Genomic DNA, 24,654 nt, shown 5'->3' on the forward strand with positions numbered 1-24,654 from the left:
CACAGAGGGATTTATATTCCTCAACCACCTCCACTTCTTTTTCCATGATGGAAACAGGATTTGATCTAACCCTGTTCCTCCTGAAATCAACAATCATCTCCTTTGTTTTGTTCAAAATTACGATGAGATGATTGTTCCCACACCATGACACAAAGCGGTCCACCAGCTCTCTGTACTCAACCTCTTGTCCATCTCTGATAAACCTGACAACTGCAGAGTCATCTGAGTATTTCTGTAGATGACAGAAGTCAGACTTGTGCTGGAAGTCTGAAGTGTACAGAGACAAAATGAATGGTGAGAGTATAGGGCCTTGTTTTGTTCCTCTGTTACTGACCACCTGGTTAGACACACAGTTCTTCAGTCTCACAAACTGTGGTCTGTTTGTGAGGTAGTCATAAATCCAGGAGATTGTTGAGGCTAAAATTACTACATTTCTATTATTTTTTTCTTTCCCCAATTATCTATAGTAATAAGATTTAGTGAGTTTTAACATTGGTGCTTAACCAACAAATGCATTTTTCTTAACAATATAGACCATTTAAGGGGTACATAAACAGACTTTAGAAAAGGAGAAACATTTATTGCCAAGAAGCAATGTTACAACAGAGCAGTACTTGTCTAAACTCAAACTTCCTAAAGCAACAATGACTAAAACATAGGTCAGAGTAGATGATGGGGCCAGTGACTCATTTGTTGGTAATATTTTGTGATTGTTCTTTCTAGAATAGTGTTTCTCAATTCTGGTCCCTGAGGAGTTGGCCTGCAAATTTTTTTGCGTTTCTGGTCTAGAACACCAGATTGAAATGATTGCATGATGTCCTCTGCATGTCATCAAGTGGTGCTGAAAGCCTGTTATCCACCCAGTTATGCAAGTCAGGTTTGTGGCAGAAGGGAAACATTTGAAACCTGCAGGGCAGGACTCACTGAGGTCCAGAAGTGACAAACACTGGACTGGAATTTAGATAACACGTTATTTGACGGGTTGTGAATAAGACTGTCATGACACCGTCATAAACATGACAAAACACCTGAACTCATGAACATGAGTAAGTCTTTATGAATATTCATGACTGTTGTCATAAAGTGTCATTCGGTAAATCATGACACTTTTAATACAAAGTTGACATTATTCAAAATGTCTTTGTTATGACAACTTGACATCAACCAAGAAATCATGATTTGACATAAATTTGTTATAAAAGTATTACTGATTTAAACTTTAGCTGCATAATTTTTAAAGGTCCAATGGTAACTTCAGTTATCAAATACATTTCTGAAACAGACTTTTGATTGTTATCTGTAAGCCTTAATCATTAAAATGATTATGGCTTAAAATTGCATGAAATAAAGTCTTGAAATTTTTTTTGTGTAATAAATCTGAATTTCACTTTTGGAAATGGATGGGTGAGGGAAAAAATCTGAACTTTTTCACAATGTAATTTTTTTTTCATTTTGTGCTACAAATGCAGTATAAAACTTTTTATTTCTGTATATCACATTGCTTGTATGCTCAGCAAAGAGCTGAAAAAGGTGAAAACATTTGAGCTCCCCATCATTTCAGCTGGAGCTCCTGTGATGAGACATAAAGAGGAGGTAGGAGATTAAAACTGTTGTGTGTAGTTCATGTTGTCCGTGTGTCTTGCTGAGGACTCGCTGCTCCACCTCCCCGTGTGAAATCCTCTCCGGCCGTCGTTTGGTATCGATCTTCGTCCCGCTCTGTACTGGAACATTTCCTCTCTTTGGCTTTTGAAGTTTGTGCTCAGTCTTTCTGCATCTGTGCTGTAGATGTGGTGTGGGTGGCTATTTTCCATCTCTTAAATGTTTTTTCGAAGGTTGTTGGCAGGGTGCTTGTGTTTTTTAATTTGTTTCTGTTTGTTTCCCACGGTGCAGATTTCCAGCATTGCCATAACTCCCAAATTAACACAAATGTGGACAAAATCACTTAATTTGACAAAACAGTAACTTACCCTTTATCTAATGCTATTAACAGTTGACTTCAAACTCACAGCTTTGGGTCTGCTTTAAAATAGCAACTCACTCACATAGCCAATAAACTCATTACCTTTATTCCTCTTATTCTTTGTATAAATACATTATTTGTCATTTATCTTTAGTCACATTGATTACTGTAACAGCGTCTTCACAGGTCTGTCCAACAAATGAATCTTCCAGCTGCAGCTGATCCAGAATGCTGCTGCTGATGTTCTCACTAAAACCAGGAAGTTAGAACCCATCAACCCAGTTCTAAAGTCCTTCACTGGCTCCCTGTAGCTCAGAGAATAGACTTTGAAAAACTGTTGTTAGTTTATAAATCACTGAATGGCTTAGCACCACAATACATTAAAGATCTGCTGGAAGGTTGTTGTATCAACTTTCCAGACCTGTCAGGTCTTCTGGTTCTGGTTCTGCTCTGCAACAACCAGAACCAAACATGGAGAAGCAGCGATCAGCTTCTATGTACCACAAATCTGGAACAGACTTCCAGAAAACTGTAAGTTTTAAACTCAGTGTTTAAACAGCTGAAGCAGAGTGCCTTTAAATCAAAACTAAAAACCCACCTGATTAGAGTTGTATTTGAAACATAATCATGAAACATTAATCAATAATCTGATGTGCAAAATACAATGTTGTTGACTGTGTGTTGACTTTTTATTTTTGTGTTTTTATTATGTAAAGCACTTTGAAATGCCTGCTGCTGAAATGTCCTATACAAAGAAAATTTGATTGATTGATTGATTGATTGATTGATTGATTGATTGATTGATTGATTGATTGATTGACTCTTCCATGTACAAAATTCTTATCAGTGCTTTTCCAAACTATGAGATCATTTTTAGACAAAGTGAAGGTAGCTGGACTCTTTCTTCGAGGTAACCATTGGTAGCACAAGAAGACACAAGTTTTGAACGCTCTGCCTCTCTTTTATAGCAACTAATCAGTTAATTAGATCACCACATGAAGTAGGCCCACTGTCTGCAGCCTGTTCATTTCATGGTAAGGTAATTCATTATCAAGGACCACACCACAAAGATATAGGTTTAAAGATTTATTGATGAAGGGATGAGGGGATGAAAGGATGAATGATCTTGATTTGGTTATCTGGAGAGTTTGAGGTGAAGACAGCATGGGGGTTTGGTCTTTGGAAAACAGTTATTCTTATTTTTTCCTGAACCTGCATAGAACCCCCAGACAAAACCTGCAGCAAAAAGAAGCAAAGCATGGATATGAATGAAGAGGGATGAAATGAAAGAAGTAAAGGGAAAGGGAGGATGGGGTTGATGAAATGTAACAAACTGAGATGAATGGGTGAGTAGAGTAAAAATAGGCCACTTGGAAAATTAGAGGTGTGGTTTGGATGTGGAACTGCTCTTGAGCTTAAATTAACACATTAACTTCACAAGAATAAGAAAAAAATAATCATCATTTTTAAACTTGTTAAGCTCTTTGTAGCAACAAAGTCCAGAAAGCACATTTGCATCACTAAAACATTTAGCCATGACTGTACTGACTGCATACTGGGGAAAAAATCTACATATTGTAATTTGTAATTATGTTAAATCCTCAAACTTATGGATATTTGGTTCATGCAACTTTTACAATACAATGGTTTTGTCCACTGTTCACCTTTAATCAAGTTAGATTAAATAGGTAATGATTTGCTTCCATAAAATAATTCTGAAATGTGAGAACTATGCCAACCCTTTTGACTTAACTTGAAAGGAGGAACAAATGTTGCGTTTGCAATGAAATATTTTTAAATTCTAACTCGAATAATAATAAAATTCAGAACATTCGTGTGATGCTTGAGTAATTTTTTTTGTTTTGTTTTAATTCCACCTCAGTTTTGGTTCAACTGTTTAGTTCCTGTTTATTGATTTTTGACACTAATCTGGATAGTGTGAGATCAGGCTTATTACAAACATTCACAATAAAAAGATAACATGGGAAGCATGACTGAAAGATTTTACATTTTTAATAGCTTTCAAGTTTGAGCATAAAAGCTTTTTGTCATAACCTTTGATTGTTCTAGCTCTACAGTTACTGTAGAGTTAGTGTGTGTGAATGTGGTAGAAGTATTTGTCTTCTTCTTTATTCTTCTACATGCTTTTTTCAGCTGTTATTGCCACTTTTGGTCAGATCACTTTCCACTCTTTCTGAATTATGCCTTTACTGACGACTACTGTCACTCTAATGTTCCAGAGTTTCATATCTCTAACTGATTTCAATTTTCTGTGGCAGAAATCTCGAAGCGATGTTGGCAACTTTGACAAGGAGTTCACCAAGATGGCGGTGGAGCTGACACCGACAGACAAACTCTTCATCATGAACCTGGACCAGAATGAGTTCCAAGGCTTCTCCTACACCAACCCTGAATTTGTTATACAAGTCTGAGGACATCCCGGTGGTTAGATGAGACACAGAAAAAATAACCCAAACAGCTCAACTGTAGTACTGTGCAAAAGTTTTAAACAATTCCATATGATTTACACTATTTCTGCCAAATTGCCTTGGAATCTTTTAACCTCAGTAAAAGCTCTCCCCTCTTTCTGAAGGGCTCTGAAAGCTTTTCTTTGGACATTAACAGCTTTTTTTGCTCCTTTTATCGGAGCATGACAGCATCTTCTTGAGAAGATTACTTCATAAAATAAAATGTTGGCCAAGTTAGTCAAATGTCTTCGATTCACTGCATTTTATATAGCAAATACTGGTCATTAGTATACTGGTCAAAGATTTGGGCTATTGTTTGACAATAGGTCAAACAAAAGCTTAAACATAAATGTCTATCTGCTTTCCATGTGGAGCTTTGGTTTAAAGGGATGCAGTTCATCTCTTAATTGATGTTCAGCTTCTAAAACAGAAGAAACAAAGACAATTTTGTAGTAGCAACAGCAGTGTGTGTCATGATCTAAGTCACAAAAGCCTTTCAACTGATTTGTTCATTCAAATTTGCAACCCTCATTTTTGCTAGAGTTAGCAGGAGGTTTTCTCCAAAGTTTCTTTATGGTTGTCTGTGCTGAGAAATGCTGTTTTTATCTGGCAAAGCAAATGGGTAGAAGATCTTATCCTCCCCAAAATATCATGCTTTAATAAAGGAAAACATGCTGCTCGCTAGTTGTAAGCACTGACTCCTGCTGTACATGCTGACATGTATGCAGCTTTTTCACTTGTTAAAATGTATATTAACAACTTCATTTGACTAATTTGCTTAGATTTATTAGGTCAACCAGTTGCTTCTTGTAGCCCCACAAAAAATCTTTCACCATGTTTTAGTGCAGTCACTCCTTTAGTTTCTAAGTATTTTTATGCATAAATGATGACTATAATGACAAAGAAAATTTCTGCACAATGGAGTAAAAATGAGGGGAATGAGATGCCAAAGTCCAAAGAAAACTACAACACATCTCCAAATAATAAACAGAACCGTTTCTCAAGACCATATTACATATTACATAGTTTCCTGAAAAACAAATTATAAAGAAATTATGGATGATTCAAGTCTTTTGCACAGTACTGCATACTTCCCTCCTAATCCACTAACCTCATTGCAAGCCAGGAAGACAAATTGACACCATATCATTTAAACACTTACATTTTTACTGGGAGTGGGTTCATTCATAATGAGAATTTTCTTCAAACATTGTGCAACAGAAGAATCCACCAAATGACCTTCTACCACAGTGGTGACGTTCACATCTCCAGGAAACAGCAGCAGTAGATAACATTCACAGGACTTCACCACAAACGGCTCAAGATTTACTGCCAACATGTACCTTTGCGCTATGTTGATAATGAAGAGTGTGTTTGTTTACTTGATTTCCTTCTCCTATGCTGGTGAGAGTGACGTCATAAACATTTTATAATCAATAAGTCAAACATGGCAACATGTCTGAACAGACAGCAATTCAGAGGGGTGCAAGATTCAGATCTAGGATTTATAACCTCATGTCTAAGCTGGTCCTGTACTTAGTCTTAAGCATGTCTTGTCTTCCAAGTTGATGCAAAAAAAGAAAAACCTATTATCTTTCTCACATATCCTCATAACTTTGTTTGCATTGCAGTGGGTTGGTGCTGTGTAGGTCTTTACAGTTCTTGTGGTGGAGCTCCTCTATGCATGCCATATTTGTTGGTACTGTAGTTAAAGATTTTTACACTGAACAGAAATATTAACGCCCCATGTCAAATATGAGAGTTTTATGAACATTTGGGTTACGCAATATACAGAGAAACTCAAAATATATTTTCAGTAATTACTGATCTTCATATCGGCATTAATAACATCGTGGTATGGCCACTTGTAGCGGATTGACAGTCCTTTGAACATGATAGGGGTCAGGTTGAGAAATTAGATTTTGACCAAGTTGGCTTCCCGTATACGGCTACAGACAGTCTGAGGTGTCTGTTGTGCAGCCCAATAGTTTCATCAGCTGTGTGTGTTGCTGGTCTTAGCCGATCCTGCAAATGGACGAACCGGATGTGGAGATCTTTTGCTGGAGTGGTCACACATGGCAGACGAGGATGAGGTCGATTTGCAGTAGTGCCAGTCTGTTGGAAACCAACTCTTACACAGCCTGTGGTCCAATAATGGACATGGAGCCATGCAGCTACTGCTTTGGTGAATGTCCCTGTATCCAACATGCCAATGGCATGCTCCCACATAACTTGCGACATCTGAGGCCTTATGACTTGTGACAAAATTTGACATTTTGGGGTGACCTTTTATTGTCCAGTCCAAGGATTGTCCAGTTGTTGCTCATTTTGTCTGATCGCCCAGTGGACATGCACTGAGTAAAAAACAACTCACTGACAGCAAGTTGGACTAAAGGTTATTCACAAATCAAAAGAAATATTACTTTTGTACAATAAAATGTCAGCAAATGCTCATTTACAGTTGTTAACTCCACATGGCAATAATAGTTGACATGGGGCGTTTATATTTTTGTTCAGTGTATTTTTGGTTTTTGACACCATCCAGGAGAAAACCTTGTGACATGTCCTGAATGTATTGATCCATGTCGGTTCTTGAAAATTCACATGTGAATTCTGCTTTCATTCTCTCCCTGAAATGCTGAAAAGTCTGCTGCTTCAAAAACTCTTAGGAGATTATGGAATTTTAGGAGAAAAACTTAAAAACTTGATGTATACTTCTGTGAGATTTGTGTTTCAGTGTATGTGTAAATATGAGCGAGGAATTAGAGGTAGGTGTGTTTTTCTTGTACTAATACACTTCTCTACTATTCCTCACAGTCCAGCCCCTTTTCATTTTTTTCCCACAATTTCAGAATTATTCATATATGTCTTCCACTTTTTATCTTTTCCACTTTCTGGCTTTAAAATGGCACTTTATTGTTATCAATTATTTTGTCCTACTTCTGTAGCAGAAACACATCTTCATTTTAAGGTGATGAAATGATCAAGTCAATATTTGGAAATACGGAAAAAGGAGAGACTTACTATGCAAAAGGAAGAAGGTCAAAAGGAAAAGAAGAAACCCTGAGAGAATAAAAGGACATGATAGATATGATGCATGCATCATCTTTAGCTGAAGAGATGAATACAAAAAACATTAAAATATTATCATACAATCAATTCTGTAATTTTGTCTTTTTTGCTTCACATCTGTTTGCAGATTCATGACCTAATAATCAAACCACACATTAAAAATTGATGGTCACCTGGGTAACACATTGTGTCCATTTCTAAAAATGACTTTCTCTGATATAATCAGCAGCTTTAAGCAGTCATCATCTTACCTGCTGTAGTGGGAATTCAGACTAACTGAAGCTGAGATAAACGCAAGTTTGGCCCAGAATCAAACTTATGTAATAGTTCTCAAATATAGTTTCTACCAAAGTGATTGCAGTTCTTAATCTGGAGTCATAAAAGGGGAATACATATTAGAAATGACTTATTGCATTTTATCAGTGTAAAAATGTAATTATTTTCCAATGCAAAAGAGAAATTTGCCTAGTCCTCTCTTGTATCTTGGCAAACAGACATAAACTAAACTGTTTATAGATTTATGTCCAGATAGAATTGATATTTTACATATCCAAACATCAGCACTTTTGTCAGCTTTAATTTTAGCCACATTTTACAGAAATTGTATTATTTTCTACTGTCCAACTGTCCCACCCAATCCCAAAAAGTCCCACTGAAAATCTTGACAAGAACAGAGACACAGATGTGACTTTGAAATTGGTCACTGACATTAGTATGATATCTGTTTTTCAGTAGAGTAAAGGAACATGGACAGCTGCAGAGTCCCGGGTGAGACAGAAAAAGATATGTAAAATGAACTAAAACTTGTCTTACTGTATAATTTCACAGTAAATAAATATGTTTGCTATATTAAAGACACATCATATGTCATCTGCTCTGTGTAATTCAGCAGGGTAGGTCTGTGGAATCAGAACCACATAATTGAAAAATGCAAAGTTTGCATTGACAAGGATTCATTTGGCTTAAACAGCCAAATGTGTAAGATAAGATGTGCATTCTGTTTTTTGAATTCTTTAATAACTTTGTGATTGCTATGGAATCTAATGTTGTTGATGTTTTTGAGCACTTGATAGCAGTCAATATATAATATTATTGTGATAATAATTCTTCACGAAAATATTAAAAAATTTTGTAACTGCATATTTGCTCAATGTAGGCAAGTATTGAGCAAATATGCAGACTCATTCCATAAATTAGAATATGACTGAAAAGTTCATTTTTTTATCAAATGAAAGATATAATATAGATTAATTAAATGTGAAATGTGTATAAAAAATGTTTTTTTATATCTCTTAGTAAGTCTAATACCTGCTAAAAGCTTGTTGTTTTCAAAATGTACTATTAATCTGACAAATCTCATCATAGAAATAGATAGACAGACTTTATTGTCATTCAATTGTACTTTTAAAATGTACATATTAAGCAACATTTCGTTGCAAGGCTCCAATAATAATAGGATATCCTAATTTATTGAATAAGACTGTATGGGATTCACATTTCTTCCAGTCACATATCTGTGGGTGCATCAGCGCCTCCCTCATCCCCCCTTCCTCTCTCTTCCCCATCATGCATAGCAACTTGCAACACAAAGTTAAGTTACAGCCTTGCTTATTTAGCAATCCATGGTTCTTTATTTCCCTCTCTTCTGCGTGTTGCTCTACATGTTGAGCACTGCTGGTCTCTGTGACCCAGCTGGCTCACTGCATCCTTCCTAATGGGACACACACTCCACCCACACACACACCATGAGCTCCATTCACTGGTAGGAGGGGTTATGACTCCAGGCTGCCTGTGCGGAACAACCATTGATGTTCTCTGGAGCACAGAGTTCTCTCTTCTGTAAGAGCAGCAACACGTCTGCTTCTCCTCTCTACCAAAAGACTTGGAGAAAGCTTGACGGACTTAACGTTAAGTGTGTCGTGCTTCCTGTAGAGGACAATGTTCTCCACATCTGTGTGTCCCTCAACTAATTGGAGTCGTACAGATAAGACATTTGGAACCAGTTCTGGTCGGCTTCTGAATCCAGGAGTGTGAGTCTTGAGGTGAAACTGCTCGGCTTAAGGAAGTGAAGGTGTATCAGGCCAAGATGTGGGTTTGCAACAGGGGGATGATGATGCTTCTGACCACGGCGGGGGCTTTCTGTGCATTCAGCCTCATGACCATTGCAGTGGGAACAGACTACTGGCTCTACTCCCGCGGGATGTGCCGCTCCAAGAACCTGAACGACAATGAGACCGTCCACAAAAACGAGGAGGTTCTGACCCACTCGGGACTTTGGAGGACCTGTTGCACTGAGGGTAGGATTTAAACTCACATTTTCATGCAGAAATCTGATTAAATTATCAATTGGCGATGCAAGGTAAACTATAAAAGCACGGCAAAATTGTCTCTATGCACAGCAAATTTGCTAGAGTTAAACTTGCAGTGTCAGCACATAATAGAGTACAGTGTTGAGACTTGAGTGTTGTTTTCACCATAAGTAATTCAACACAATTGTGATAACATAAGAATATGGGTGTTAAATGTCAGACCTGACGCTTTTCAACACCAGTAGTGTAATCTTGAACATCTGGATACTAGACCAAGCTTGCTAATGGAAGAATCTCGCCAACGCCATTTTCTTTTTACTCGCTTGGATCACGAGGATGGAGGGAGTATGTAAGTAGATAACATTTTACAGTAGTATCAATTTTTCAGTCATTAATCATTGTTGCTGATTATGTACCAATATTGCGGTTTTCTTTAAGCTTTTGGTGAAAAGACTGAAGCTCAATGAATTTTTAAATGCATTGCATTTGCTTTCAAATTCAGAAAGCAACAGTTCTGTGGTTGTTTATTTAAATAAAAGTTGTGTGTTGGCAAACAGGTAGAGCAGGCAGGCAGTTAACTATTCTTACTGTCTCCAAGTTAGTACACTAGCTTCGCCATATGGCTAACAGGGTTCAACGACTTCGAAGATAATTCTCCAAAGATAATTCTCCGTTTAAATATACCTGGCATGGTCGATAATGTGCGGCTATCATGTGTCTAAACTGAAGCATCATAGTAAATTTATGTGCAATAACCTATGACACGAGTAGTGGTGACGTACTTCCATTTAAACTTTCACCACATAGACCGTTTCCGGTTACCGGTTGGTCCTATTGTTTTTAGCCATAGCTGCAAAAGTTGTACCATGAACAAGATGCAAAAGTTAAAATATATGCAAGCTACTGGTATAACAACTGAGTTTTGTTGTGTGCCGTTGTATTCAGCAATTAGCCGGTACCATCCAGTGCTTAGTTTTTTCATTTTCCTGCTGATATCTGTGGTGTGTTATGGTCCTTGGGGCGTTCCGTACCAGAGGCGGGTTATGTACATGTATGGTTTCTGGTAAAAGGGGTTTTGGTTTTCAGTAAAATATGCCTGCCGGCTAAAGACAAGCTGTTGTCAGAGTCCTCAATTAATGGTCTACAAATTACTACATGGTGTCAGAAGTGGTGACTCTTCAACGTTATGCTGCATTCCCAATGCACTCGCAACTAACATCAAGATAAATGCGCAGGGGAGATCGTTGCATTCACAATGTCCAATACTGAGAGGGAACGCGCTAACTCTGCTGCAGCTAGCAACGTTGGAGAGGAGTTTCGCCTAAGCCTGCCAGAAAAGTTTGACTGCAGAGATGTCCAAAACTGGCCCAAATGGATCCGACGGTTTGAGAGGTACAGGATCGTGTCGGGGCTGGAAAAAAGGGAAGAGGCTTTTCAAGTGAATACGTTAATATATTCAATGGGAGATGAATCAGAGGATATCCTTAATACGTCAGAGCTAACGTCTGCAGACAAGTTCAACTACAAAAAAGTAAAAGAGTGCTTTGATGAACATTTTATTGGAGAACACAATATAATTTTTGAAAGGGCGAAGTTTAACATGCGTAAACAAGAACCAGGAGAAACGGCCGAGAGCTTTATCACCGCGGTTCACAAACAGGCGGATTATTGTAAATTCGGAGCTCTCAGAGATGAACTGATCTGCGATCGCATTGTTGTCGGCATAAGAGATGCCACGCTCTCCGAGAAGTTGCAGTGGATGCAAAACTGACCCTGACTACAGCTGTAACACTGGTCAGACAGAGTGAAACTGTGAAACAACAGCAGGGTTGGTTGCGCGGTGCCAGTGGCCCTGTATCCATTAAGGAGCCCAGTGAAGAGATGCATGCGCTTTCACTTGCACGCAAGACAGAGGGCAGTGCACAACAGAAACCGAAACCGAACAGGTATGCAACATCGTCTGCCTGTTATAAATTTGGGAGGGCTCCATCACACAATTGGAAAGACTGCCCTGCCAAAGTGGCTGAATGCAGGAAATGTCACAAACGAGGACACTTTGCTGCTGTCTGCAAGTCTAAGCAGCCTGTACACGAGATGGCAGAGGAAGAGGGACTCTATCAGGACAGTCTGTTCTTAGGTGAGGTGAAGTCAGACAGCAATGGCTGGTACTTAGACATCAAACTAAATGGGGCAGTAGTTTCCTTTAAACTAGATACAGGGGCAGCAGTGGCAGCCATTCCTACCAGACTGTATAGCTACAGAAGAGACGGCCCTCTATTGCACACCCACAAAAAGCTGTATGGCCCAAACAATACCAGACTATCGGTGGTAGGTCAGCTTCAATGCAGCCTTGAAAATCCACTCAGTCAGTGTTTGTCATTGATAGCTTGGCTAGGCCACTGCTGGGTTTACCAGCACTTACAGAACTACATCTTGTGGAGCGAATGGGAAAAATTGACACACTGGAGGAGAAGGGGGACCTGGTGAGAAAATTCAAAAAGAAATTCCCAAAGGTGTTTACAGGATTAGGGAGACTGGAAGGTGACTATCGTATCCGGCTGAGAGACGATGCTGTCCCCTATGTCCTTTCAACCCCTCGCCGTGTGCCAATACCCTTAACTGCAAAAGTCAAGGAGGAACTAAAAAGAATGGAGGAAATGGGGGTCATCTCCAGGATAGAGAAGCCTACTGAGTGGTGTGCGGGGATAGTGGTAGCCCCAAAACCCAATGGCAAAATTAGACTTTGTGTCAACCTTACCAAGCTTAATGAAAGTGTGTGCAGAGAAAGACATATCTTGCCCTCTGTGGACCAGTCATTAGCACAGCTGAATGGTGCAAAATATTTCACAAAATTGAATGCACGGAGTGGCTTTTGGCAGATTCCATTAGCACAAGAAAATAGGGAACTAACAACATTCATTACTCCCTTTGGCCGTTTCTGCTTCAATGTGCTACCCTTTGGGATAAATTTGGGCCCAGAACATTTTCAAAGACGCATGTCCCAGCTCTTAGCCGGCCTTGAAGGTGTTATATGCCATGCAGATGATGTCCTTGTGTCGGGAAAGAATGAAGCAGAGCATGATGAGCGGCTCACAGCTGTCCAGATGCGACTCCAAGAGGCAGGACTAACACTAAATGAGAAATACACCATTGCACAGTCGGAAGTTCTGTTTGCAGGACATAAAGTCAGTGCAGCAGACATTGAACCAGACCCTGAGAAAATCAGAGCGATTACAGACATACCTGTCCCACAGAACACAACAGACGTTAGGCGGTTTTTGGGGATGGTGACGTATGTTGCAAAATTCCCCCCTCACTTTGCAGATTCTACCAAACCACTCAGAGATCTGCTGGTAAAAGACAATGATTGGATCTGGAGTCATATGCAGCAGACAGCCTTTGACAAGCTCATGAGCTGGCATCACCAACAGTCTTGGCTCAATACAGGCCCCAAGCCAAGACAAAGGTGTCAGCAGATGCCTCGTCTTTTGGCCTTGGGGCAGTCTTAATGCAGAGAGAGGAAAATATGCAGTGGCGTCCAGTTGCCTACATTTCCTGAAGCCTCTCTGAAACAGAGCAATGATATGCCCAGGTTGAAAAAGAGGCACTAGTCGTCACCTGGGCCTGTGAGAGGCTGAGTTCATACCTGATCGGAGTACAGTTCACAATAGAAACTGACCATAAACCCCTCCTTGCACTCCTAGGGACAAAAGCACTGGATGACTTACCTCCCAGGATTCAGCGATTCCGGCTGCGACTGCTTAGGTTTATATACAACATAGTACATGTACCTGGAAAGGCCCTCATCACAGCAGATACATTGTCCAGGGCCCCGATAAGGCGTCCACTGACAGCAGAAGAAACACAGATGGAAGGGGAAGTACAGATTTTCATTAACACAGTACGTGATAACTTACCTGCATCTCAGTCCAAACTCCAGCAGATAGCTGACCATCAGCGGCAAGACGCCATCTGCAGTCAGCTGATCCGCCAGTGCCAAAGAGGCTGGCCACGACAAGAGGAGCTGTCCCAGCAGCTGAAGCCTTATTGGATTCACCAGGGTGAGTTACACATGAATGGTGATCTTTTGATGAAAGGACGACGTATTGTCATTCCAGAGACATTGAAAATGAAATGCTTGCCCGACTGCACGAGGGACATATGGGGATATCCAAATGCAAGCTGAGGGCTCAGCAATCTGTGTGGTGGTTAGGCCTGAGTACCCAAATCACAAAAGTTGTGGGCCAGTGCGAGACATGTGTTAAGTACCAACAGCTACACCCAGAGCCAATGATACCCTCAGAGCTGCCTAAGCGGCCTTGGCAGAAAATTGGGGCAGATATGTTTTACTGGGAAAATGACTCTTATTTACTGGTAGTAGACTACTATTCAAGATACATTGAAATAATGAAGACATCTATAACCACATCAGCAGGAATTATTAGTGGCTTGAAATCTATTTTTGCTAGACATGGGGTGCCTGAAATACTGATAACAGATAATGGACCTCAGTTTTCCTCTAGCTCTTTCTCCTCTTTTGCCACAGACTATGACTTCAGACATGTCACCAGTAGTCCATACTTTGCTCAGAGTAACGGGGGGGCAGAGAGGGCGGTAAAAACAGTGAAAAGCCTCTTGAAGAAGAACACCGACCCATACAAGGCCCTGTTGGCATACAGGGTCACGCCGCTGAATCAAGGCCCTTCACCGACTGAGCTCCTGATGGGCAGAAGGCTGCGCTCACCCTTGCCACTCTCACCCAGTCAACTTAAACCACAGTGGGCAAACCAAAAGAAATTTGCAGACAAGGACAAAGAGTTAAAACAGGCACAGACATTGGCCTACAACAAAAGACATAGAGTGGGGGTCAGGCCAGAGCTAAAAGCAGGTCAGCGCGTCTGGATTACAAACACCCAGGAGACGGCTACGGTGCTGAGAGAAGCAGACACTCCTCGTTCCTGTCGTGGAGACCGATTCAGAAGAGGTGAGGAGAAACAAGGCACATCTCAGACCCTTACCAGACATTCAATGCCCAGCAGCACCAGACATTCAAAGCCCTACAGAGAATGTGGGAGACACAGAACAAATTACAGCAGCACCAGAAGTGAGGGTGGAGGAGAATGTGAAAAGGGTTCATCCAAGGAGGGAGGTGAAGGCACCAGCATGGCTCAAAGATTATGTCCAATAAGGCAGAACATTTTCAGAACATCTAAAACCTGTTTCAAATGTTATTGTTATTATGTATGTTATTTTCAGTATTCAGTAGACTGACTGTATGCTTTTAGTTAGGTAGTCCATGTTTTGTTTAAAATTTTATCACTACTTTGGGGAAGGGGAGATGTGGTGGGTTATGGTCCTCAGGGCGTTCCGTACCAGAGGCGGGTTATGTACATGTATGGTTTCCGGTAAAAGGGGTTTTGGTTTTCAGTAAAATATGCCTGCCGGCTAAAGACAAGCTGTTGTCAGAGTCCTCAATTAATGGTCTACAAATTACTACAATATCAAGGTGACAACAGATCATATCCAAAACTTGGCCACTAAAGTGAACACACGGTTTATAGCTGCCTGGTATTTCAAACTTGAGGATATTTAAGATCCATCATCAGAAATGGGAAGACGGTGGTTAAAAGGGAGCTGTTTGTGCTTCGTTCACTGGAATAATTTGTGAGAGGAAAATAATGTGGGAGGAAATTCACTGCTACGGGAAGAGGCTGAGAACAGAGGCAGCGATTCAGCACAAGACAAGTCAATGTGTGTGTGTTGATGTATGCGTTTGTGTTATATGGAGTATAAAATAATTTTTAGGCAACTCCTTAGTTTTTGTTTATAAACAACAATTATATAAAATACACTTAACATGCAGTCGGAGCGCCCCTCCGATACCGAGCACGGTAGTTTAAGCACAGCCAAACGCTTCAGCCTGAAAATTATTCAATCTTTCTGTTCCACCAACACCGAGCAACACGGTCCAAACCACACAGGTAGCCGGTCAAATTAAAGTCCAAAACCTTTCATTTCCAGCCGTACACTTAATGGATTAAAGTGACACTTAATGGATTAAGTGTCACCTCTCCACATAAAAAATTCCACAGAACAAGTACAAATAGAAAAGAAGGGCTTATTTCCCGAATCCCCAAAATATGACATTTACCTTTAATGTTTCATAATTATAACCCACATTAGAGTGAATTTTTCCACTTGGCTGCTATAATCAGTTCTTGTGCTACACAAGAACAACAGAAAAAAGAAAAAAATATAATTTTTTTGCCTTTTTTTTCCTCTCAGAGATTCTGTTTAGAAAAATTAAGCTATGAAGTTACATCCAGGGTTTGTACTGGTCATGGAAAACCTGGAAAGTCATGTAATTTAATTTTTCGATTTTCAAGACCTGGAAAATCGGTCTTGAATTTCATTTCATTTCCATTTGGTCTGGTCTTAGTGTCGGACATTGAGGACTCGGGATTTTATTTCAAGACCACAACTGTGGAAATGTCACTAAATTGCCAGCATATTGTCCAGTTTATTTGTCAACATCCTTGTTTGCACTGGATGCAAAACATACCGATTCAAATCCAAGCAATAACGCAACTTAATAATTACGTGTTTCTGTTACCGCCAGGGCAACACATTCTCACTCCCGACTCGTCATATATTGACGAGTTGGGACGAGTTCTGACCAAGCGTCAATATGTGACGATTTGGGAAGGTTCCTTCAGCGTCACATGTTGACGCGTCGGGAAACCACTTTGCGTCAATAATTCACGAGAAGCGTCAAAAAACGACGATCTGGTTAGGGTTAGGGGAAAAGTTACGGTTAGGCTTACACTTCACCCCTTCGCGTAAACGCTGAGGGACCTGCACAAGCGTGACGCTGAGGGACCTGCACAAGCGTCAATATATGACGAGTAGGGAGTGAGAATGGGTTGGTCAGGGCCGGCCCAAGGGATAAGCAAACTAAGCAGCCGCTTAGGGCCACTAAGGGGCCCCCTCAGTGGAGCTGATTTTTTTTTTTTTTTGTAATAATTTCTGTCATTATAATATCAAAAACACACGATTACATCTTGAAGTGATTTGTTTTAACAATAATATATACTGTATTTGATAATGTATGTAGAAATCATTATTTTATGGATAAAAAGAAAAAAGTGCTCTTGGGGGCCCCTGGTGGCCGCGGTAGGTACCGCACGCTTAGCTGGTAAAATGAGCTCCTGTGCAGAGCATCCAAATGTCCAAAGCTGCAGTCAGAAGTTAAGAAAGCAAAACTATGTCTCAAAAAAGGACTTATCCTTCAGAGAGGGAGAAAAGAAAGAGGACAAATAGAAAAAAAGCCAAGATAAAGTTTGTTTTAATGTGCCTTAGTAATGTAATGTGAAAGATTTGTAAAGCTGCTAATAGAAAATTAGCTTGAACGGTCCAGTTCAACAGCCAAGCATTTATGCTAGCATCTTTGTGTTTGTGTGAAACTGAATTTAAACTTTAAATGATTCTCCTGCTTGGCTCTGTATATTTCTGAGGTATTTTTGGCTTCAAAACATCGTGTTTGATAACATTTGATAAGAATAATTAAAACTTGTCAATGTTTGACATTGTCTAGCAAAATGTTTTTATGTCAGGCTACATAGCTGCTACATCGATGAGCTGCTCTATGCTGTACTTTTCAGATATGTTGTTTGCTGCTGAGCATAATCATTTGAGGCTAAAACAAACAATATTTTTACATTAATTAAGTTATGTGAAACTCCTGTTAAAGTCATTTGAAGGCTCAGAATCAGTCCGGTAGCAATCCACATTCTCAGGGGAGAAAGGCTCACCGGGTATAAATTAAATATTTAGCTATTGGAGTTATACTTAAGAGAAATTTATTTAACCAGAGAATGTCATAAATATGTGTGTAGAGCTGCACCGATTGCAGTTTTCTGGCCGATCCCTGGTTACCGATCTTTAAAAAGCCTGACCTGCTGATTTTGGCCGATACCGTTTTTTTTTTCCTGAAATGTTGCAAAATATAGCAAGAAAGTCACTGAGTTGGCAACAGTGAATATTGTTAACTGTAAATGTGCAGACCTGACCTGGTGGGCTGGTCTGTCAGTCAAACCTCTCACTGCAGAACAGAAGAGGACAGAGACTGATTTTTATACCTTTGCTGACGAAGATTAGGGGATAAGATGGGCTTCACTTGTAAGTATTGACCGATCACGATCCCCCAAAATTAAGGAAATCGCCGCAGAGAAATCAACTGGTCGATAAATGTATCCTATATTATACATGCATAGAATATAATGTAAAACAGCACTGCCAGAGATGCAATAAGCTTATAGCAGGTGTGTGAATGATCTAATGATCGGACTGCTGATTTTGCTTAGGGCCCCATTGAGGCTCAGGCCGGCCCTGGTTACCGCTGTAACGCATCGCCTCCCCTTTTAATTCGCACGCGGCACTCCAAGACATGCGCAGTGTTTGTCTGTGAGCGGAAGAAGATGTCCGTCCAGTCGCCCGTCATAAGCGATAAGCATCAGGGAGTAATTTCTCATGATGGTGGACAACAGAAAGCATGACAACAGAGCGCAGGAAAGAAAGGAAAAGAATAGCGCGACACAGAAGTGATGAAGAAAATATCCAAACTAACAGGGTTTTTTAAAACAGAATCCTCCTCCGCTTCTCAAAATGTAAGCTTTGCTAACAGCGGTCCAACGGTCCCACCAGAACCTGGAGTGTTTCTGATCTGATGCCTGCTAAGTCAGAGGCGGTAGAAGTGCTATCTTCTTTACTATGACCATGGATAATCCGTACAGTACTGACCCTGCGCTTAATCTTATCAGATTTTTTAAAAACTGATAAGTTGATGTGGGCTTACTGGGCAGAGCAAGAAGCAAGAACTATTAAAATATGGATGTTGATTTTAAAGCACCGGAATAAGTTTACAAAAGATCAGAAACGACTCTTCTCCAGATCGTGCTTTGAAAGCCAGCTCCAAGTGGTGAGTACATCCAAACACAGGCTGATTTATCCTCCATTCACCGCGGCTGTGTTTTGCTTTGCATGTCGTATTTTTAACGAAGCTAAAAGTCAGCGATGCTGTGATAGATACGGGTTTCCCGACTGGAAACATGCAACAGAACGCGCATCTGATTTACACTCAGTCTATGTGGAGGCGCGTCGAGGGTCGTTGCGGCGCGTTTCGAGCGTCTAGCGCGGTGCAATTTAAACATAGCACTTGAATGTAAGCCAGACGCACCAAACGCTAATGGTGTTAACGCACCATTAGCCTCCAGCTGGCAGCAGGAGAAGTAACTGTCCTCCTGCTGCAGGGGAAGTTTTAGTGTACAATAGCGCAAGTACACTATTTCGTACACTTGCACTGTACAAAAGCGCAAGTGGATTTTAGCTGCCCTGATACGCTGCTAAAATTCAATCATAATCGAGTAAAAGTTTTGGAAAAGTCGTGGAATTTTTTTTTCTAAATACCAGTGGGAACCCTCTGCCTCCCCCGCTGCTTTTTTTATTTATTAAAATGGTAAATTTAGGTTTGCCTGGACTTTTATAAACTAATATCTCTTCTATGCATCTATTTTTTTGTATTAATGTTGGTACAGATAATAGGCAAACCCTGTTCTGGGTTTGCTAGTAGTTTTACTTTCAGCTACATACTTTCAAAAGAATATTCAGATTTTAACATGCATTTTCTAAGTAGTAAATATTTCAATTTGCTCTTACTCATGAAATTCAGTGTTGTTATATCTCTGAAATGTTTTCTGTAGTTTCTTTTATTGTGATACCAGAACTGTTTTACAAACATTTTATTTTCAAGCAAAACTATCAAAGAGAGCTTAGGGTTTATTAGTTTTTGATTACGTTGCATAGCTAAATATGAACACTTATTAGTTCTTTTTTTTTTGTTTTTAATTTTTCAATTTTGCATCGCCTCGTGATGTGTCTCTGAGCCATGATTGAGCCGCTCTACCAATTACCTTTCCCTTGTATCCAAGCACCTGGACCTGCTGACCGGTATGGCGTCCATCAGTCCAAGGTCTGCCGGATCATCACAGCAGGAACCAACTTTTTATTTACAGTACTCAGTTAAACTAGGATCTGGAAACCGGAGGACCAGATATGCAGAAATCTACCTGCAGACTTTATTGGCTACCCTGACACTGCGTGATCCTGGACTGAGCTGAACCGGACTTCCTACCCGGAGAAGGCACTCTACCCTTTTCCGGCTCAAGACCATGGCCTCGAATTTGGAGGCACTGATCCTCATCCCGGCTGCTTCATACTCGGCTGTGAACCGCTCCAGCGAGAGCTGCAGATCACGACCTGAAAAAGCCAACAGAACATCATCCACAAAAAACCGAGATGTGATCCTAAGGCCACCGAATCGGATCCCCTCAACACCTTGGCTGCGCCTAGAAATTCTGTCCATGAAAGTGATGAACAGAATCAATGACAAAGGGCAGCCCTGGCAAAGTCCAACTCTCACCGGAAACGAGCCCGACTTACTGCCGGCAATACGGACCAGACTCTGACACCGGTCGTACAGGGACCTGACAGCCCATATCAAAAGGCATGGTACCCCATACTCCCGGAGAACCCCCCACAGGGCTCCCCGAGGGACACGGTCAAACGCCTTCTCCAAGTCCACAAAACACATGTAGACTGGTTGGGCGAACTCCCATGCACCCTCCAGGACCCTGCTGAGGGTGTAGAGCTGGTAAAGTGTTCCACGACCAGGACGAAAACCACCCTGCTCTTCCTGAGTCCGAGGTTCGACTATCCGATGGGCCCTCCACTCCAGGACCCCTGAATAGACCTTGTCAGGGAGGCTTAAGAGTGTGACCCCTATGTAACTGGGGCACACCCTTCGGTCCCCCTTTCTGAACTGGGGGACCCTGGTCGAGGTCAGCAGCACACCATCCCCACTATAAACATGTTGGTGCTGCATTGCTTCCCCCTTCTGAGACGCCAGATGGTGGACCAGAATCGCCTTGAAACTGTGCAGAAGTCTTTCTTCATGGCCTCTTCAAACTCTTCCCACGCTGGAGTTTTTTCCTCAGCAACCACCCAAGCTGCATTCCGCTTTGCCTGCCGGTACCCATCAGCTGCTTCTGGGCTCCTGCAGGCCAAAAAGGCCCGATAGGACTCCTTCTTCAGCCTAACAGCATCCCTCACTGAAGGTGTCCACCAACGGGTTCCAGGGTTGCTGCCGTGACAGGCACCGACAATCTTGCGGCCACAGCTCTGATAAGCCACTTCGACAATGGATTCATGGAACATGGTCCACTCAGACTCAATGTCCCCCCCGTAACGTATTTGAAGTTCTGCCGGAGATGGGAGTTAAAGCTCCATCTCACAGGAAACTCTGCCAGACGTTCCCAGCAGACCCTCACAACACGTTTGGGCCTGCCAGGTCTGACCGGCATCCTCCCCCACCACCGGAGCCAACTCATCACCAGGTAGTGGTCAGTGGACAGCTCCGCACCTCTCTTCACTCGAGTGTCCAAGACATACAGCCACAGATCCGACGAAACGATGACAGAGTCAATCATCGAACTGTGGCCTAGGGTGTCCTGATGTAACGAGCACAGAAGTCCAACAACAGAACACTACTCGAGTTCAGATCGGGGGGGCCGTTCCTCCCAACCACGCCTGTCCAGGTCTCACTGTCATTGCCCACGTGAGCGTTGAAGTCCCCCAGCAGAACAAGGGAGTCCCCAGGAGGGGCACTCTCCAGTACCCCCTCCAAACACTCCAAGAAGGGTGGGTAATCTGAACTGTTGTTTGGCCCGTAAGCACAAACAGTCAGAACCCGTTCCCCCGCCCGTAGGCAGAGGGAGGCTACCTTCACCGGTGTTTACTGGGTGAACAAGAGGGCGCCGAGATGGGGAGCAACAAGTATGCCCACTCCTGCCCGACGCCTCTCACCATGGGCAACTCCAGAGTGGAAGTATGTCCAGCCCCTCTCAAGGAGACTGGTTCCAGAACCAGAGCGATGGGTTAAGGTGAGACCGACTATTTCTAGTCGGAACCTCTCAACCTCACACACTAGCTCCGGCTCCTTCCCCACCAGAGAGGTGACATTCCACGTCCCAAGAGCCAGCTTCTGCAACTGAGGATCGGACCACCAGGGCCCCCTCCCTCGGCCACCACCCATCACACACTGTACCCGACCCCTTTGACCCCTCTCACAGGTGGTGGGCCCATGGGAGGTGGGACTCATGTCTCCTCTTCAGGCTAAGCCCGGCCGGGCTCCATGAGTAAAAGTCCGGCCACCAGGCGCTCACCATCGTGCCCCCCCTCCAGGCCTGGCTCCAGAGTGGGGCCCCGGTGAACCGCGTCTGGGTGAGGGAACACGAAGTCCAACGTCCACATCCATCAAAGGGGTCTTCGGGCTGCGCTTTGTCTGGTCCCTCACTTAGGACCTCTCTGCCTTGGGTGACCCTACCAGGGGCATGAAGCCCCAGACAGCATAGCTCCTAGGATCATGGGGGCACTCAAACCCCTCCGCCACGATAAGGTGGCAGCCCAAGGAGAGGTGTTCCGAAAATACAAATATAATTTTGTAAACTGCAATTATAACAGATTTTTTTTAGGTTGGCCAATTAAACTACTCCCCTTCTCCCAGATTAAATCCAACACAGAAGCTGTTAGAGGTGCTGATGTTTTTAGCTGCAAGAGGGGCCCCTAAGTCAAATTCTGTTCCAGGCCTCATACAGCCTTGGACCGGCCCTGAATGATGAGCTAAATCCGCTGCAATGCACAAAAGTGCTCAACAAACGGGAGATTTAATTAAATGCTGCTAATGTGGCTTTAGTAGCTCTAACATTTCGTATCTGTTGAGTTGTTTTTTTTCAAAGGTTTTTGTTGGCTCTAGTGGTTGGGATGTAAACGCCGTACATAATCCTTAGTTCACAAAGATAAATTATTCTCAACGCTCCCTCAACAGGCACCTCTGAAAGCGCCATTACAAGTTATTCCTGCGGTTCACATATTGTTGCACAACCAGTGCTAACGCGGTGGGTTTTAAACTCGTACCTTGAGTTCTCCAAAGAAACATAATTCCACACCGGGGGTTGATGTAAATATCCATACAGGTCAGCCTGTGTCTAGTTTCAGTGAAAGGAGGCGCACGCAATTTGCGCTGAGGTTAACTTAAGACATCCAGCTGCTACAGCGCTCGCGCCAATGGTGTGATTGTTCTGGCTTTAAATGCATCAATTATAAACCTATCTTCTATAAACATAACTTTTAGGACCAAATATGTTCCGCCAGTGAAACGCTCAGAGCAACAGAGACGCTGCAATCTGGCAAAAAAATTATAAATTAAGCGATTTTCTTTTTTTTATTATTCTTATTTTTCTACAAACAAAAACAAGCTAATCTTAGACTGGGGGGAGGGAGCTAGTAAAGCATGGTGGGCCACCAGGCTTATAATACACTGGGGGAAACCCTGCATAGATTCTTCAAAGGAAAGGTGGTACTAGAAGCCGAGGGCCTGACAGTTCACCCCATTACTCCAAATTTACTCAGGTCTGCCAGGAACCAGGATGCAGATGAATCATTTGACTACCAACTGAGAATTGACTGAACTGTATTTCAGTCATCTGGCCTTCATGCCTTTAGGAAAAGAAAAGCACATGGGAGACTGACTTTGATAACTTTTTGTGCTTTGTTTTGTCAATTTTGGCAGAGTGGGGCATTTTTGTAGCTGCTGTATATTCTGCCTGCGAAGACAGAATGCTGAAGATTAGTGGTGCTCAGGCTATGGAGCATCTTGTTGTGTTTAACAAGGTAAATGTTGTATAACTGACATTTTGTTGGAGGTTGTACTATACAAAATTTCCATATGCAGTATGTGGTTTCTTGTTGCAGTCATGTGAGGCTGTGATGATCTCGAGTCTAAGGAAAGACAATGTCAGTCAGACCTCCTTGCATCTGGAACCAACTTGAGCAGGCCATGCTACACTGTGATGGATAAGAAGCTCATCCCCTGCAAAGTGACCACATTGTTGGCAGTCAAACTCTTTAAGCTTCGCTTTGTTTTCTGTTTGTTACGATGGTGCTATGACAAACATCTGCAGACAACTGTGGATGGTGTTGATATGGATAGTACAAAAGTCCAAAAGCGTTGGAGCAAAGAGCAAACATCATATCTAATGTATCTGTTGAACTTGAAAGATACTGAAAGTTAATCACTTTTGTTTTGCTCAACAATGGGAAGTGTAATACTGCAAGGTATTAGGCTTGCAGTATTAGCCTAATATACTGCCAGCTATATGATAAATGTACAGCTGGCATATTTGTAGATTCTTACACAATGCACCAAATGCAATATTTCAGCATCTTAATTTTTTCTTGTTCTACCCAGGCAAAAAAAAAACATTTTCAGATTTAATTTTTTTTTTTTTTAAACATATATATATATATATATTTTGTTTGTATATTTGAGAGATGGTATTTATTTTCTTGTATCATATGTTGAGGCAACGTTTGAGGAACATTTTCACAATTTTAATGTTGATCAAATGCACATGGTTTCAGTTGTTAAATCTTGTGACTTAAAATATTTTAATATCTTTTATGGTACAGATTCACTCATCTATGTTGTGCCTGAGGACTGTATTGATTAAGATAAATTTATGTGAGATATAATGTGGAACTATTAAAAATGTGATTGTGAAACAGTTGCACTGTTGGATGCAGACTGTAGTGGTAATTTTAGGACACGTTGTCCATTTATATTTACATTTAGTAGCATTAATTTTTCTAAGTTTAACACAATAGGAAAGTGTCCAATTTTTGATTTTAACACTAATTTAGTGTACTTTTAAAACTCTGTTGGTATTAACAT

The 24,654-nt window shown here is 41.5% G+C and overlaps 2 protein-coding genes across 3 annotated transcripts in view; both read left to right on the forward strand.

Annotated features, from left to right (window-relative positions):
• Positions 1–7,587, forward strand: part of LOC116719433 (protein kinase C beta type-like) — a 109,811-nt gene extending 102,224 nt beyond the window's left edge. Inside the window, exon 17 of the mRNA XM_032561946.1 lies at positions 4,240–7,587. Coding sequence (XP_032417837.1) covers positions 4,240–4,392 — 153 coding nt within the window. The 3' untranslated portion in view covers positions 4,393–7,587. The remainder of the gene's footprint in view (positions 1–4,239) is intronic.
• Positions 7,588–9,157: 1,570 nt separating this feature from the next.
• cacng3a (calcium channel, voltage-dependent, gamma subunit 3a) overlaps positions 9,158–24,654 on the forward strand; it is a 30,109-nt gene continuing 14,612 nt past the window's right edge. The window contains exon 1 of one of the 2 annotated variants that reach the window (XM_032564131.1): positions 9,158–9,797. In XM_032564131.1, the coding sequence (XP_032420022.1) occupies positions 9,587–9,797 (211 nt within the window). In that variant the 5' untranslated portion in view covers positions 9,158–9,586. The remainder of the gene's footprint in view (positions 9,798–24,654) is intronic. The other variant, XM_032564132.1, reaches the window with a different exon arrangement.

This window comes from Xiphophorus hellerii, chromosome 5, assembly GCF_003331165.1.
Source record: "Xiphophorus hellerii strain 12219 chromosome 5, Xiphophorus_hellerii-4.1, whole genome shotgun sequence".
Classification (NCBI taxonomy): domain Eukaryota; kingdom Metazoa; phylum Chordata; class Actinopteri; order Cyprinodontiformes; family Poeciliidae; genus Xiphophorus; species Xiphophorus hellerii.